The sequence below is a fragment of the Haliaeetus leucocephalus genome, unplaced genomic scaffold (assembly GCF_000737465.1).
Source record: "Haliaeetus leucocephalus isolate CR32 unplaced genomic scaffold, Haliaeetus_leucocephalus-4.0 Scaffold362, whole genome shotgun sequence".
Classification (NCBI taxonomy): Eukaryota; Metazoa; Chordata; class Aves; order Accipitriformes; family Accipitridae; genus Haliaeetus; species Haliaeetus leucocephalus.
Genome location: NW_010972798.1, coordinates 8,591,314 through 8,606,582, shown reverse-complemented (window position 1 = coordinate 8,606,582; position 15,269 = coordinate 8,591,314). Strand labels below are relative to the sequence as shown.

Sequence of the window (15,269 nt, the reverse complement as noted above, 5' to 3'; positions counted from 1 at the left end):
GCTGCAGGGGACTCTCTCAACACACGCCTCAAGACAGAGACAAGAGCTAACCAGAAACGAAGCCTGAGAGAATCTTTCACTTTGAGGTTCAGCAACACTGGGGCTGACTCACACTGGGGTACCAGACTCGCAGGACCTCCTCCCACCAAACCTGCTGCTCTGGGGAGGAAAGACTTCTTCTGCTCCGTAAAGGATCTATGTTGAGAAAACGCTTTTCAAACTTACCACTTCACAGGAGAAGGCAACAGAGGTCTGCAGGACAACAGCATGCTACCACCTCCGCCTGTGGCATGGGAAGCAGCCAGCAGGACCTGGGTGACTCCTCTACCTTCACTTTTCAGCTCAGCTGCCTTGAATTAGGCAGGACCACTGGGAACAAGGACGGGGCTGCTGACCGCAGGTGTCAAAACTCTGTCCCTGCCCTCTATTAACAGTGGTCATTTTTAGCTCATGGCAATGTCTTTGTCACCTGCCTGGCACAGAAAAAACGTTACCCATGTGAAGCCCAGGTAAGCAATGCAGGGATGGTGCAGAGATTCATACTCATCCATGTCCTCAACAGCAGGTCTGCTGACCAAGGGGAATTGTCTGGGGTTGACATCGGCCCATCCATTCTAAGCATTATGGACTTTCCAAACCTGCTGTGGAGGGTACAAGTCCCTCTGCTTCAGAGGCACCTCCCGGTGCAGTGTGTCTCATAGCAATCCTGAAGTCATGCCAAGGATCGAAAGAGCTTCCCTCTGTGTGAATTTATGCCAATGGGTAGGGTACGTTAAATAAACTGCTTGTCATTATCCTGCTATCACCCCTACTCCACTGAGAGAGGATGATGTTACAGTTTAGTTTATGTTGCTTTAAAACTATCTTGAAGATAATATAAAAAAGAAACCTAACAATAAAATTTCTCTTATTCCAGAATAAGAGTATCCCCAAGGGCAAGGTATATCTATAAAATTATTATAATGCTTTAACCGCATAAGCACAACTGGAAACGTCTTCTCTGAAAACAAGTCATAACTCTATTTCCCATCTGCAGCCATTATCCTGATAAATTTGGGAAGGTCAGCTAAGGTGTAATCCAATAAACGTGCTGATGTTCTGAGTAAGTACCTCACAATTTGCAGCCTAATCTATTATCCTACCATAAGACCATCAAATGACTCACCAGTTTTAATACCTAGTACAGATCAAACAAAGGAAAATATCAAAGCTTTACTTTCTAGTTCCACCTTTCAAGGACTTGTTTGAGTACTCCTTAATTACAGCAGATGATACATTCAACTCTGGCATTTTCTTTCTCTAATAGCTATAGTTAGAAGTTGCTGTAGCTGTACTTTTCACAGGACAACATTATGCTAACCAATAAATCCTGAACAGTCTGATAAACTGAACAAAGAAAGTTGGGATTTGGTCCTAGAGATGAAATTCAGCTGCTTCTGCCCACTGGATAGCACACAGTGACTGTAACACATCAGGGAGCAGCAGCAACCCATCACTCCTGGGCACAGGCAACAAGTCTTCAGAGCCCCCCCCGAACTGCGGGCCAAAAGCCACGGGAACAAGCACGTGCACTGAGCAGCACATGTCATCTTGGAGGCTGATAAACTTAAGAAGTCGGATCAAGTCCAAAACTTGGGCTATGCCTTCCGATCCTCCAGAAACTCAAATACACCTGCAGAACTTTGAATTTGAACACGGTGATTTTTTTAAAGTTTGTTTTTTTTTTTTTTAAATTATGTAGGTACAAAATAAAAGTGGAAAAGCAACCTATTCACAGAACACCAGATCCCAAAGGAAGAAGCATCAGGAGACAGTCAGCAGTACTTTTAGGAAACTGCAAACACTCAGCAAAGTCATTACAGCATTTATATGTCTCTACGAAGATGCTGGAGCTGACCATGGGCATTACCAAGGAAAATGGTAAGTACAAATTTCTTCCAGTTAACTCTTGCAGTGTTTTGACACTATAAAGCATTTCCCAGTAACAATGTGCATTCGTATGTGTTTGGCCCACGCGAACAAAATGAACACTAGTTATTCAACACCGTGCCTGAGCACTATCACTGTTAAAACTTGTCTCATTTATCACAACAGCAAAAACCCACTGGGAAAAGGACTGAATTGTATCTGGTTTACATTGTTGCTCTTTGTGACTGACTGACCCAAATCAGACTGTTTTTCAAGGACAAGTCTGTAAGTTTATGCAATAACTGTGTACATGCTGCTAGAATGAAAGAAGAGTTTATTGGGAGGTCCCTGCAGAAGGGACAGAAACCACACAGGCCACTACGCCAGAGCTTCTGTGCACAGATGGACGCTTTCAAAAGTGCACAAATCTGATTTAACTCTGCTTTTGCTAAGTTCACATACTTAAACAAGAGCAAATCTAAACAAACTCTGATCACTTTAGTTCTGCTCCAGAGGTATCGGTTCTCAATTACTTAAAAGAAATGCAACATTGAAAAGAACCAAAAGAGCTGCAAACCAAAGAGAAGGCCTGTATGGATAGTGGTTATGCACTGCATCGCTCAGCTATCCCTTTGATACTTTTGACTTTTGGGGTTGTATTCAGGGCTGACATCGGTAAGACAAACACGGCATACATACAGCTGCATACATGCCTACAGATCCGTATACATGTAAGAAATTAGACCAGTCATGAGATGAAGAAGCAAAGGCAGGGCACAACTGGGCACAAACATGTCTGGGATGATTTTACGAGATCTCAAGAATTGCCCTTTTTACAGTGCCACTGGGGTGTCACTGCTTCCTCTGATAAACAGATGACATCTCACCAGAACTTAAATAGCTCCACTCAAGCACTACCTAGATGAGTGACAAAAATTAGCTGAGCTGCTGTCACCCCTGCAGTCCTCGTCTAGACACAGCAGAATAAGTGCAAATTCCAGTCTGCTTTGCTGGGCTACAGCCACCCTGACAGCTGAGGTACGATCCAAGCCACTTCGTCACCGCTGATTAGACAACAAAAACAAAAGAAAACAACTTGAGACGCGGATATCTGGATCCTTCTGGCAGCGTGACAGATAAAAGTTAACAAAACAGAAAAACAACAAGAAAATTAAAGCGTTAAAGTACTTGTGAACTGAGCAGGTTTTAATTCACAAGCTATTGTTGGTGGAAAGTCAAGGAGAATGACATGCCATTTTTTAACAATCTCCGTGGCAATCTAACAATCGGGATCAGAGGCCCTTGGCTCAGAGGTACGGCAGCTTTTGAGCTGGTGCCCCCTTCAGAGCGGCTGCGCCCTTCTCCCCATTGACAGCCACATCTGGATGCTATCAGGAGGAACTGGCATGCCTGCTCGCAACAAATACCAAGCGGTTAGTGAATTGACTCCAGCAGTCGATGCTGGCCACTTTCCCACTCTCTGTTTATGCAATGTGCCACTAACCTGTTGAGTCCGAGGTTTATAAGGAGAGCTGCTCTCTAGATCGGCCAGGATGCTGGTCAGAGAGTCGATTTCTGCATCTAAACTGGACCGCCTCTCCTCAAGCGTCTTGCCACCAGGATTCACCTTAAAGAAGAAAGAAGAGTTCCAGTTATTCAAACCACTTGGCCCGGCACATGGTTTCTTACTGTCCTCATAGAGCTGCTACCATGCCCAGCAATAACTCTTCGGTTGCAGGGACGAACATGCTGAAATGCTGTAGCTCTCTCCCAGAACCAGCAGCAAGCCTCCATCTCACAAGGATTTAGGCTGCTTTGGGGTTTTTCTTCATGTATTTCCCACAATGGTCCCATTGTGTTAAGTTGACTTGGAGGATTATGCAACTCAGTGTGCAATCTGTTGCCGAGGTGAAGAGGCAGGACAATCCCCACTCCTGCAGATGGAGAAGATGTATTTTAGAAGGATGCCTGGCTGGGCAGCCAGAGCTGGGGACAGGCTTGGAGCACCTGGATCCTGAGAGTATCTCTTCTGCCATGTCCCCATCCCAGGCAAAGTACAAACTGAGCAGAGCTGCAAGCCACAGTGGCCAGTGACTGGCCACCTGCACCTATTATTATTTTAAATCTATTTATGGTAGCTGTACCTGTCTGATTCAACACTTCTTCACAATTTCTATCTAAAAAGAAGAGCTCCTTCAAGGAGGAGTGAAAAAGTTCCATTCATTTCCAGCAGATTCAAGGTAAAGGGTATGATTTGCAGTAAGCGGTCACAAAATAACATAAATAAAGTCCTTGTGAAAAGGGCTATTACGCAGGAAAGCCCATGCCCAGAGCAAATACCAACCTACAGCCAGGACCCTTTCTGATTCAATACGTCTTGCTTTCTCCCTGCTTTCAAAACGGCCCAGCCCCACTTGTACCCAAGCTGGTAGGGATGCTCACTCGGAAGGGAAAAGTTTTCACTACAACCACCCACCTCCAAAAGTAAAACCCAGGTCTTGGCATCGCAGGAGAGTATGTGATCCCCAAGCCACAGTTCAAGGGCTGCACTGCAATCCCTGCTAGAATAAGCATTTTAAAAGAGGACTCATTGACACACTTTGTTTTTGAAAAATCAACTTAGCCCAAAACCTCTGGGAAGAGCCTCTGTGCTGTACAGCCCAACCCAACAGTGGTACCTCCCAGCAGTGCACAAAGGCACGTACAGGCTAGGAAAGATCTTCCCTCCTCAATGTTTTCAGTGCTTTGGAAATTAGGCAGCTCTGTCAGGAATAAGAAGTTCAAGAAAAACAGCTAAGGATCCCTATCACGTGCGACGTAGGTGCCAGGAGCTAGCCCCACGGAGCCAGCCCACATTTAGGGCATGCACAGAAACTGAAGCTCTCGAGTCAAGTGAAATATTAGAAGTTGAAGTCTTTTCTTAACCTGAGTCATAGTCAGTATTTTTCTTCTGTCCTTCCATGTCTCACTTATCTGCAAATCCCCCAGACAGAGTCTCTCCGCATACATGCAACTACAGAGCTCAGTGCAGAAGTTCATTTGCAGCTTGACTACTACGATAATAAAAATACTAAAGAATTACCTAACAACTCACCTAATTTCAACTGTAAATTCTGTTCAGACCATACCAGCACTTCCCACAGACAATCCAGCTCTGTTTGTCTTCACTCTCACGAAGTTACTTCGATTTCCAAGCCAAAAATTTGCCTTTTCCTTTGGCTAACTGGCTGTTCCAGATAGTTTTTATTTAAATTTCATTTCAGGTGCATTCAATCATTACGTTTTTACAGAACTCCCAACTCATCAATCTGACACATAAATGGCAAGTTGGTCAAAGAGAGACAGACTATGCAAAGCAGGCAGGCTCTGATCTGCCAAGCTTATACGTGCTGAGGCATTCATTAGTTCCTAATGATTATTAAATCTTATTGGATTACAATAAATTTGGCTTGACTAACAAGAAAATGGAAACTCCAATGTGCTTTATGCAAGAACATGTCATTTAAAAGGCTGAGAGTCAGGTTAGAAACTACTTATAAACTCAATTTTTCTTGCCTATTTTTATTATAGAGCCAAAGTTTTTCCATGCAAACTATTGTTCAAAAAAAAGAAATACTTTTCACAGGAATTACCCCAGACCATTACTCCTGGCTAGCTGTAGGCACCTGGATTTTTAAATCTGCAAAAGTACAATTTCCTTTCCACTATTAGCGCACTTCACGGTTCTTACTTGTTTTTTCTCCACCCTCCAGTTGTTGGCCTATAACTGCAGGGCAGCCACAGGCTTCCCAGACACAAAAACTGTGATTGCTCCACTCCAGAGAATTTTTAAGCTGAGCAGCCAAAAGCCAGCCTGGAAAGGGGGAGAGATGCGAACAGCATCCGAAGCCCCAACATTTGAGGTGATAAATCAAATCAATGGCAGACCCAGGCATAAAACTGGAGCCCACACGAGGCCTGTTTGGTACCCTGACCCTGGAGAGGAGGGATGGTGACAGATGAGAAGATCAGCCAATTTCATTTCTGCTTCTTAGCATTTCTGGGCCATATTATTCCCAGGTTCTCATTCCCCAGAACAATTACGCAATAGCTGACTAGCAAATGCTGCAGAACAAGTTGTAAGGTTGTAAAAGTTAAATGTCCTTAGGAAACCTAGAAAAATAAAATAAAATAGCATGGAAACTTCTCTATTGATTCTGGGCTCTGTAAAAGATTTATTTATTCAATTAAAACATAATCAACATAGATTAAGAGCCCAATTCTACAAATGCTGGAGCACAATGCAGTACGACAGTGCCAACGAATAATGCTACCGATGTGTGTAAGGGCCTATTGGGACAGGACTGGACTTTAAGTACACTTAAGAAAAGGTAGTCCTCGCAAAGACAGGTTTCTGCTTGCTCTCTCTTCCCCATCTCCATGAAACTTGCATTTTTCTCCCCACAGCGCTCCAGATTCAACCGAGGGACTTGCTGCATATGGAAACAGGAGAAGAATTTGCAACACTAACTTTAGCAAGAGAGGGTTAAGTTATTTCTCTTCTCATGCTCTTCGTCATGACGTTGCTATAAAAGTTTTATGATATTGCTCTGGAACAAAACCCAAGCACCAGGTCCCTAGGCACAACAGGTTCACACAGACACGGCTCCGTTCTGAGGAACCCAGACTGGTTAAGCTCACGACCTCGCAGATACAAACACCGGAACCAGAAAGAACTGCTAATTCTATTTCTGTCTGGATTTATGGCATTGTAGTTGACAAGTCGCTTGCGCGCCTGCCCTTTCAGCCAGCAGAATATGGAAAAGCGGGTTTAAAAAGAAAAAGGATGCTATCTTTGGCCTGGCCAACATGAGTTCAACAAAAAGCAAACATAAGCCAACCCAGTCCAACAAATTACTCATGCCAGAGACTATCCACTCACGTGAACTTCTGCAACGCCTACACTCCTATCCCCTGGCTCAGTCCCTGCTGCGAGGCAAAAGAGAGAAAAACAGCAGAGAGCTTCACTGTTTGGCTTGTTTGTCTGCCCCTGAATTCCTGGTGTGCAGCTCAGAGCAGCTGTGATGGTAATCCACTCCTGAGCACCGTCAACCTACTCTGTTCCAATGAAAACTGGCTTTAATTTTGCTAATCCTACCACCCAACACCAGTCAGTGCCACAGGTCCCCCCACCCCACCCCAAGGGATGTTCATTACAGAACATGCAGTGCAGAGGGCAACACAGGACCTCAAAGTTTGCCTCACTATGCTAAAAAAGCAGTAAGACTATTCACTGAGCTAGAAGACATGAAAAGCACAATGATTCCCTAGATGCCACCTTTTCTTACAACCTAGATCACTTACTTTTATCAAATTTTGCAGGTTACAGCAGAGAAACAAGAATGCATCTCATTTGTGCAAGCCAGCTCCTTGCAATGGGCTCAAAGAGAAGAATCTGGCTCCCAGATGTCCTTCGTAGCTCCTGCTCCAAATTCCTTTCCCTACCCAGACCCAGCCACCTCTCTTTTATTCTCTGTTTTCTCCTCTCTCCATGCCCTGTTTGCTGCCATGCAGTGCTGCAGCTTGGGACAGTTATTAGCCCCTGGGACAAGAGATGCAACGTGGGCTGCCAGGTTGGTCTCTGAGCCTCTACGGGAAATCACGCTGATGCCCACTGGTGCTGCTGTGTCAGGGAAAGATGGAGGGTGGCTTTGCAGCAGCGACCTGCTGACTTACACTGACAGCAGATTAGAAGTAACTCCAGAGTCCCAGTGTCTATTTTCTACCAACACAAGGCAACGGCCAAACTCCTGAACACTTTCAGAGCATCAGGACGTTGCTCACTGCAGTGCAATTTTCCAGCATCAAGATCCACCTTCTCCCCATCCACCTTAGCCTTGCTCAAGTCTTCTCTAAAGTAGATTGAGCTGAACGCATTTCATGAGCGTTACGGCCAGCTCATCTTCTGAGCTGCACTCCAGGAACACGAGCTGTCGTTATTGGGAAATGCAGTGCTGTTATATATGTACAGACACGTCGAAGACAGCAGAGCTACAGCTAGACACACAACCTTCCTCGTAGCGTCAACTCGCTCTGCAAGCTGTGCTATCACAAGTCACTGATAACCTCGTAACTCACAAGTGGAAGAATGGAGATGAACACCATGGATATTAAGAAAGGTCGTAGCTAATGACTCGAAACAAACAGACTGGTGTCCCCCAGTGCCTTCTGCTCCTGGTACATTGGTTTTACTGGGAGCCTGAGGTGCCTGGGGAGCTCTATTTGGGCTGCGACAGGTCAACACTGTATTTACACATCCAAGAACGGGGAAAAGCAGGGAGTAGAAAAGCCCTTTGCAGCAAAGGTAATCACAGAAATAAAGGACTTAAGTAACAAGAGGAGCAAGGAAGAGGAGAATTTAGGCAAACCAGGGGTTGTGAGCAGGTAGATAGCAAATAAGGACTTTTGCCTTTAAAGACTTTATTGTCTTTTCCTCCAGTAAATGTGACTGAGCCACAGACGAGGTGGCAGAGCTGATAAATTCGGTGACCGCTGCCTGCTTCCAGGAGGCTGCACCCACAGCAGCTGCCTGCCACACTCTGCAGGCTGTCGAAATACTCAGGTAGGCACTGAGGTGGTAGGAAGAGCAAATGAAACAGCTCTCCAAACAAGGAGTTAGCATCTCTTTCTACTCCATGGCCTCGGGCGCTGGGCTTAGACAGAGCCGCAGACAGAGAAAGAAGAATGGGGCTCTTATTTCCTATTTTAGCTGGGAGCAGGCAGGGGACAGGAGGGAAAGATGTTTGATTTTGATGGCATACACTATACATACAAGAAGAGACTGTGAGAAATGTTAATCACGAAGAAGAAAAGAAGTGATTCAGTCTTGATAAACTTCAGGCTGGGGTTTGTGTTTAATTTTTCCTTTTTTGTTTTTTCCCTTCTTTGCACTTTCTCCAACAATACTACTGCCAGAGGCAAGATCCTTTTCAGACACAGACCCTTGCTACCCCATCTCTCTCACTGTAGAATTTCCCCGTCTTTGCAAAGTCACAAAAGCCATCTAAAGCCCCAAAAGACACTGCAGTGGCAAAAAGATGCATCCTCAAGGGCATCTACCAGGAAAATGAGGCACCCTGAAGATGAGCTGCTGTGTCTATTCTCCCCTGAGCCTAAAGACAAGTGCAAACATTTTCTTTCAAATTCCCTAATGTCAGTTAAAACAGTCCCAAGAGGCTGCCCCACCAAGCACGCACACGGAGACAAGAGCTGACTGCAGCATTCGGGGCGAGGGGGGTCTAAGATGCTTGACTGATGCCTAATTGCCATTCCAGGCACCAAGGAGGGGCTGGAAAAGTAGTCGTGCCCTTTAAAAACAGAAAGATTGAGTCTTTTGAAACAAATCTGAAATGATGGAAGATTTCAGCAGATGTGACCGCAGTGATTTCACCAGACGTGATTGTATCAAGGATCTAATAGAAAAGAACTTCCCTGCTGTTCCATCAGGCTGAAGCCAGGCCTGAAATATCCTTTTTAGTCTTTTGATGACATCGAGGATAAAAGCCAAAGGGAAGTTAGGTTTTGATTTATTTTTTCCCCTGCTCTTTCTTTTTTTCAGGCATAGAATAGTTTTACCTGGTTTGTGTTGCTGGATATTAGCAGGACCAAAGGCAAACACTTCAAAAGTTTGAAGTGGGCTGTTCAAAGGCATCGTTTGGTGTCTCTCAGATACTGCTGTCATTTAACTGAGCAACATTTCTACAACTGCAGCCACTTTTGAAGATCTCCCTTGTAAGGAGGCAGGTGGGCCTACCCGGAACGGGACTTAAATGGTGTTGGGGGCAATCATTCACTAAACATCAGCCTACCTTACTGCCCCAAAAAGGGCCAATAAATGTGGCAAATATTCTCCCTTGGCACAGTTCACACCAGCAGCTGTGCTGCAGCAAACCGCGGGAGACACAGCAGGGTAAATGGGGCTGCGCTCCTGGGGTCCAAGCTCAGCTCAGTCCCAGACCTATGGCACGGGTCTGGGGTAGCCACAGTCCCACATTCAATTCTCCCATCATGGAAAATGGAAAAAGCACTGAGTATCCTGAGGATTAATTGATCTTATCTCTGAAGCAACAAGGTGTTGTAAAGAACTGCCACAGGCTTACAACTGGGGCAATTGAACAAGCAGATGAAGAAAAGTTATTTGCTAAGCATTGCTAGGAGACATCTTGCGAAACCTTAACAACCAATTTATAAACTCACTGCGGTGTAGGAAGCTTATAAAAAGGACAAATAATAAAAATATTAAGACGAAAAACAAAGCAGAGAAAGCAGGTAACAGAAGAAGAAAGCATGAAACTAGAAAGCATCAGTCTCAAAACAAAGAAAAGGGGGTAGGTGTTTTGTCACACATGCTGCTAAGCTGCAGAGCTACTTCTGCTGCAAGACGCTGTGGTTGCTATGAGTTTACATGGATTTCAAAAGCAGCTGGAGAAACATGTGGAAGAAAACTCCACCAAAATACTTAATAAATAAAAAATGTTCTGCGCTTCCCCTTTTACATTTTTCTCTGGATACTCACTACTGACCATTGGTGATCTGATTTGGCGCTCTGTAGTCATTTACATGAATCCTCCAGTTGTGCTTTCTATCCGCCAGCTGACACCACCCAGGAGTCACTTCTGCTGGTGGGTACATGTCAGTCTCTGCAGGTTAATAACTGACCATCGCCTTAGTGCCAGGACTTGGACCAACACCTGGAAACCCGCTTCTTCCCTCCTTCTAGCCGAGACAACAGAAATCACAGCCAATTGCACTCAGCCTCCTGGGACACATATATGAAAGACAGCAAAGACTTTGTTGCAGTTATGAATCTGTATGACAATAAAGGTTTATATTTCCCTAGAGATCAGTGTGACAGGCACTGCTCACATACAACAGTTAGGAAACATCCTTGTCCCAAGGAGCTTATTGTCAACTGGATGCCAGCCCTGGGAAGGGAAAGCAGGTAGAGGGGTGGGAGCAAGGTGCTGCAACTCAGAGACACAACCAAGCTCCTTCTGGCCATCAGATAAAGACACTAATCCACTGGGCCAACCCAGCTCCTTAACTGACCTTTCATTCTCTGTATTTGCTGTCCTAGCCCTGACAAAACATGCCAGAAGACAACAAACCGCTGTCCAAGCCATCCAAGCTCCAGCTGCAATTTCACTGCAGGATGGCCCCGACTTCACATGATCAGAGGGCTGGATCTGAGCCGCCGCCACGCCAAGCACTGGCTTCTGGGCCAGTGACCCTTCTTCCACTACTGTTTTGTACGCCATTGCCTTCTGCACATTCGAGAGTGTCCCCAATCCCAAAACCAGCACCTTGGCTCAGCTCAGGGGCAGGATGCCGCCAGTGCGGATGGGCAGCGGTAATGCCAGGGCAGAGCCCCGGGCTACGTTCCCTTCCAAACAGCTCCGGCCCCTAACACCGGAGAGGAGCTTTTGCTACAAACACCCACAGTTTGCCCAGACTTCTCAAGACCACAGAAGAGGATTTGGCCCTGGATATTAGATGAGCGAGCAGAAACAAAAAAGGGTGAAGCTGCATCATAGAAGTTTAGCCAACAGGCTCCATGCCTAAAGCACTGGGTCCAAGGCCAGCAGCCGATGACCCCAGTGGCTGTGATGGGACACGGACAATAGTCCACGAGGATATGTGCAACACCCCCTGTCCTGTTGCCACCCCTGAGGACAACAGAAGGCAGTTATGTGACAGGAGTCAAGAGGATGCAGAAATAGGTCAAAGCACTCAACATGATCTGCCTTGTAGCCCAGGGGTGCGCTTGTAGGTGCCCTGAAGCTGGAGATGCCAACACAGAGGTCCTGTGCTGTCTGGTCCCCTCAGCCCCCATCTGCTCTGCCCCAGGATGGTGTTATCCAGCCCCCCTGCTCCCCGCCATCACAGACTGACACCTTGTCATGGTTTAACCCCAGCCACCTTGGACATTCAAACCTGCAGCCGGCTTTTTCGGGTTTCCGACTGCTGCGTTTTGCTCATGGAAGGAAGCCCTGGCAATTTCAAGGCTGGCTAAATGGTGCTTTTAAAACTGCAGTGCTACTGAAAACCAGCAAAACAACAAATGCCATTCAGTCGACCAGAGGATCTTTGTACTGTGGGCCAGCTAGTACATGGGGAAGAGGCACCATGATCCTCAAGCACATGAAAGCAACAGGATGGATTTGATAAGGAACAGTCGGGGGATGAAGAGAGAGGAGTCCCACAAGTCAACATCTGCCAGAGCAGCAGACCTGACAGTCCCGATAGTTTACTTAACATGTCTGATCAAAAGCTTTGGAAGTCTTGTCTGTGTTAAGTGCTACCAGATGCAAAATCAGCAGCAAGATGAGAAGTGTATTAATAAACTAAGGAGGCACATAAAGCTATTTGAAAACTGAACGGGGAAGATGGGGAGAGAAGGGGGAGAATAAAACCAGTTTATTTTTCCATTAAGGCAATTTAATATTCTCCGGGTGGAGTTACAATCACTCGTCCTTGGGAATTATATTGAATTAGTGAAACGTTCCTGTTCATCAGCAGAATATACAATATGAAATGGAAAATATCAATTTTTTCTTTATGCCTTCTGCAGGACAGCGCTACCTCTCTGTTCAAGGGGTAAGAACAGCTGGCCATGAAATCTTTTTGACCCAGCATGACTTTCAGCTACTTTAACTGACTTTACAGCAGCAGGGAATACATCCTTTTTTTTTTTTAATTAATGCAATTACATTAGGACTCGTTATTGATAATTATGGTGACCGTTGAAAGTTTCCCCTTTGCCCACTCACTCAACAACTTAAAAAAATGCTCCAATATCGTCACAAATTAATGTTTAATTAGCCATCAAGCAGAGCTGATGTTCCCCGCAGAGTATTGCTGCTTGCAGAAAAACTGAGAACTAAGAGGAGATATCGGATATTTCATCATCTGCCTCCAAGGGGACCCATAACTGAAGAGTAACCAATTACCCCAATACAGTTGCAAAGTTTAATCGATGTAGGAACCAAATAGCTCATTAAGTGTCCACTGCAATAAAGGAAAACCTTCCCACTGAGTCATACAACATGAACATTACATTTATAAAAGATCCCACAGTGATGTCTAAGAGCAAAGACTCCCTTCACCTCCACATCCTGGCCAAGTCGTGATCTTCCTCTTTCCTCTTCTGGTGTAAGAGGGAAGAGGAGGATGCCTCCAATGGCACGGGACGTGTCTGACAAGCCATGAATTACACACATCTATGCACAGGGTAAGCTGTCACACCCAGCCCCCCGCCTCAGGATTTATATGCCATAGGGGAAAACCACACGAAACACCAGCTCCTGCCCGGTGCCGCACCATCCTGGAGCAGGGAAAGTGCGGAGCTGAAGGTGATTTTACTCCTTTCAACACTTCTGGCAAGTCTGGCACTGAAATACCGTGTCCAGTTTGGAAGGCAGCATTTTAAAAACTTGAGACGCCCCAGAAAAGCAGAAACAGCTGGCAATGAGACACGTAGAGAGCTCACTTGGCTTCACTTACAAAGGAGATTAAGTAGCTCGATAACAATATCTAAACAGCTTCACAGAACAAAAACGCCAGATACCACAAGACTGTCCAATCTAGCAAAATAGAAAAACACGCTGCAGCCAGGAAGCCGAAGCCAGGGAAATTCTATTTAAAAATAACAGAGATATTCACTTATGTGTAATACTGCAGGTAATTAAATGCTAGAACAAACTTCCAAGATTTGTCCATCTCTTGATGTCTGTGGATCAAGGCTGGATGCCTTTGGTCTCCCTGGGTGACTGGGCGAAGCTTTATGATCTGCGATACGCAGAAGGGCACAGCTGACAATTTAATGGCTCTGCCTGGCCCCCACATCGGCAGAGGTGAGAAAGCAACAGCACTGCCACGTTCATAAAGCTCTATTGAAATCACTTTTTGTTTGTACCACTTTAACTAGAAATTAAATTTGCATGAACAAACTCTATCCCACACAAGACTGTATATTGTGACAGTTAAATGAAGAGCTTTTAAAAAGGGACACATCTCAGGCAATTTTAATCAAAAAAGATAGGTTTTGTTAAAGCTACCAATTTCAGAAAATTAAGGTTGACTAAAACTGTTTTTAAAAACTCCTTTTGGAATTTAATCACATGTTGGAAACCCATATGCAGCTGCTTGTGTCACCTGCAAAAAGGCTGTGTAAAACATAAGCATATGCTTAATTTTACACGTGTGCTTAAGTTCTATCAACTTTAATGAAGTTTAAGCACACAGTCAAGCTTCTCTGAATTTGAGAAAGCAATCCTGAACATGGGCTATGAAGCTATTAGGAAATCACCACTGAAAAAAAAAGTAAAATTAAAATTGGCCAGTCAATTTTCACCGCCTGAATAAGCTCCAAGTGCAGAAGTTAAACATATAACATACTTCTGAATTTGTTTGCTTGTTTTGCTGTAATAGGAAGGGGTGCGTGCCAAAACATTTGCAAGGATTCAAGAATCTCCCAGCAAGCCTGGCAAAATGTCAGCAAAATGGATGTATAAGACTACATGAAAGTCAATGGCTTGGGTTTGGCTTCTGCAGAAATGAGTCATATTAAAAATCTAGTATATTTCTCTCAAAGTTGAGAGGAGGAAAATCTGGACTCTGCCTCAGTCCACATGTTTTTCGGGCGGTTAATGGTTGCAGTCCATGGGGTGGGCAAGACTCGGCTGGGCCAGCCCCACAGTTCTGATTCACAGAGGAAGGTCCTTGCCTTCTAGAAGTTTGCAATCTCATTTTCCAAACCATTAGGCCCACTTTTACCTTCCCTTCAAGGCTGCCAGATGTGTGTCTGGTATTTGACTTGGCTGGATGAACGTGGGTTTTCTTTCTTTTTTAACAACCTCCTCCTCTTGTTCGGACACCTTACCTTCGACGCATTTCCTAAGCGAGTACCCTCAGCTGAAGAAAAAGGACCTGAATTACACAGAAAGGGGAACAATGAATAACTTGCACTGCCCAGAGACCGCTACAAAACCCTGTTGCAGAGAGTATCCCCAGTGTGCAGATGCCTCCCGGGTGAGCTTCAAGGTTTATTTTGAAACCATCCATATGCAAATAAATGAATGTAAGTTGCTCTTTTCCAGTAAGAATTCATGTATCGGAAAATGTGTCCCCAGTGCACGAGACCTCAGGAAAATATCTTTTAACTGTATTTCTGCTTGGGGCCAACACAGCCACAGAAGCCAAACGGGATTTACTTCTGCAGAGAAAGTACATTCCCTACCTGAATGTCTTTAAGAGGCTCACTTGACCTTAGCATCGACCAAACGCCGCTCCCAGAGGGCAGCCCTACCACTACCCACGGGAAG

The 15,269-nt window shown here is 45.1% G+C and overlaps 1 protein-coding gene across 3 annotated transcripts in view; it reads right to left on the bottom strand.

Annotated features, from left to right (window-relative positions):
- The window catches only part of LPP (LIM domain containing preferred translocation partner in lipoma), a 314,060-nt gene that overhangs the window by 151,871 nt on the left and 146,920 nt on the right, over nucleotides 1-15,269 (bottom strand). For all 3 annotated transcript variants that reach the window (XM_010573061.1, XM_010573063.1, XM_010573064.1), the window contains one exon: nucleotides 3,413-3,535. In XM_010573061.1, coding sequence (XP_010571363.1) covers nucleotides 3,413-3,535 — 123 coding nt within the window. The remainder of the gene's footprint in view (nucleotides 1-3,412; nucleotides 3,536-15,269) is intronic.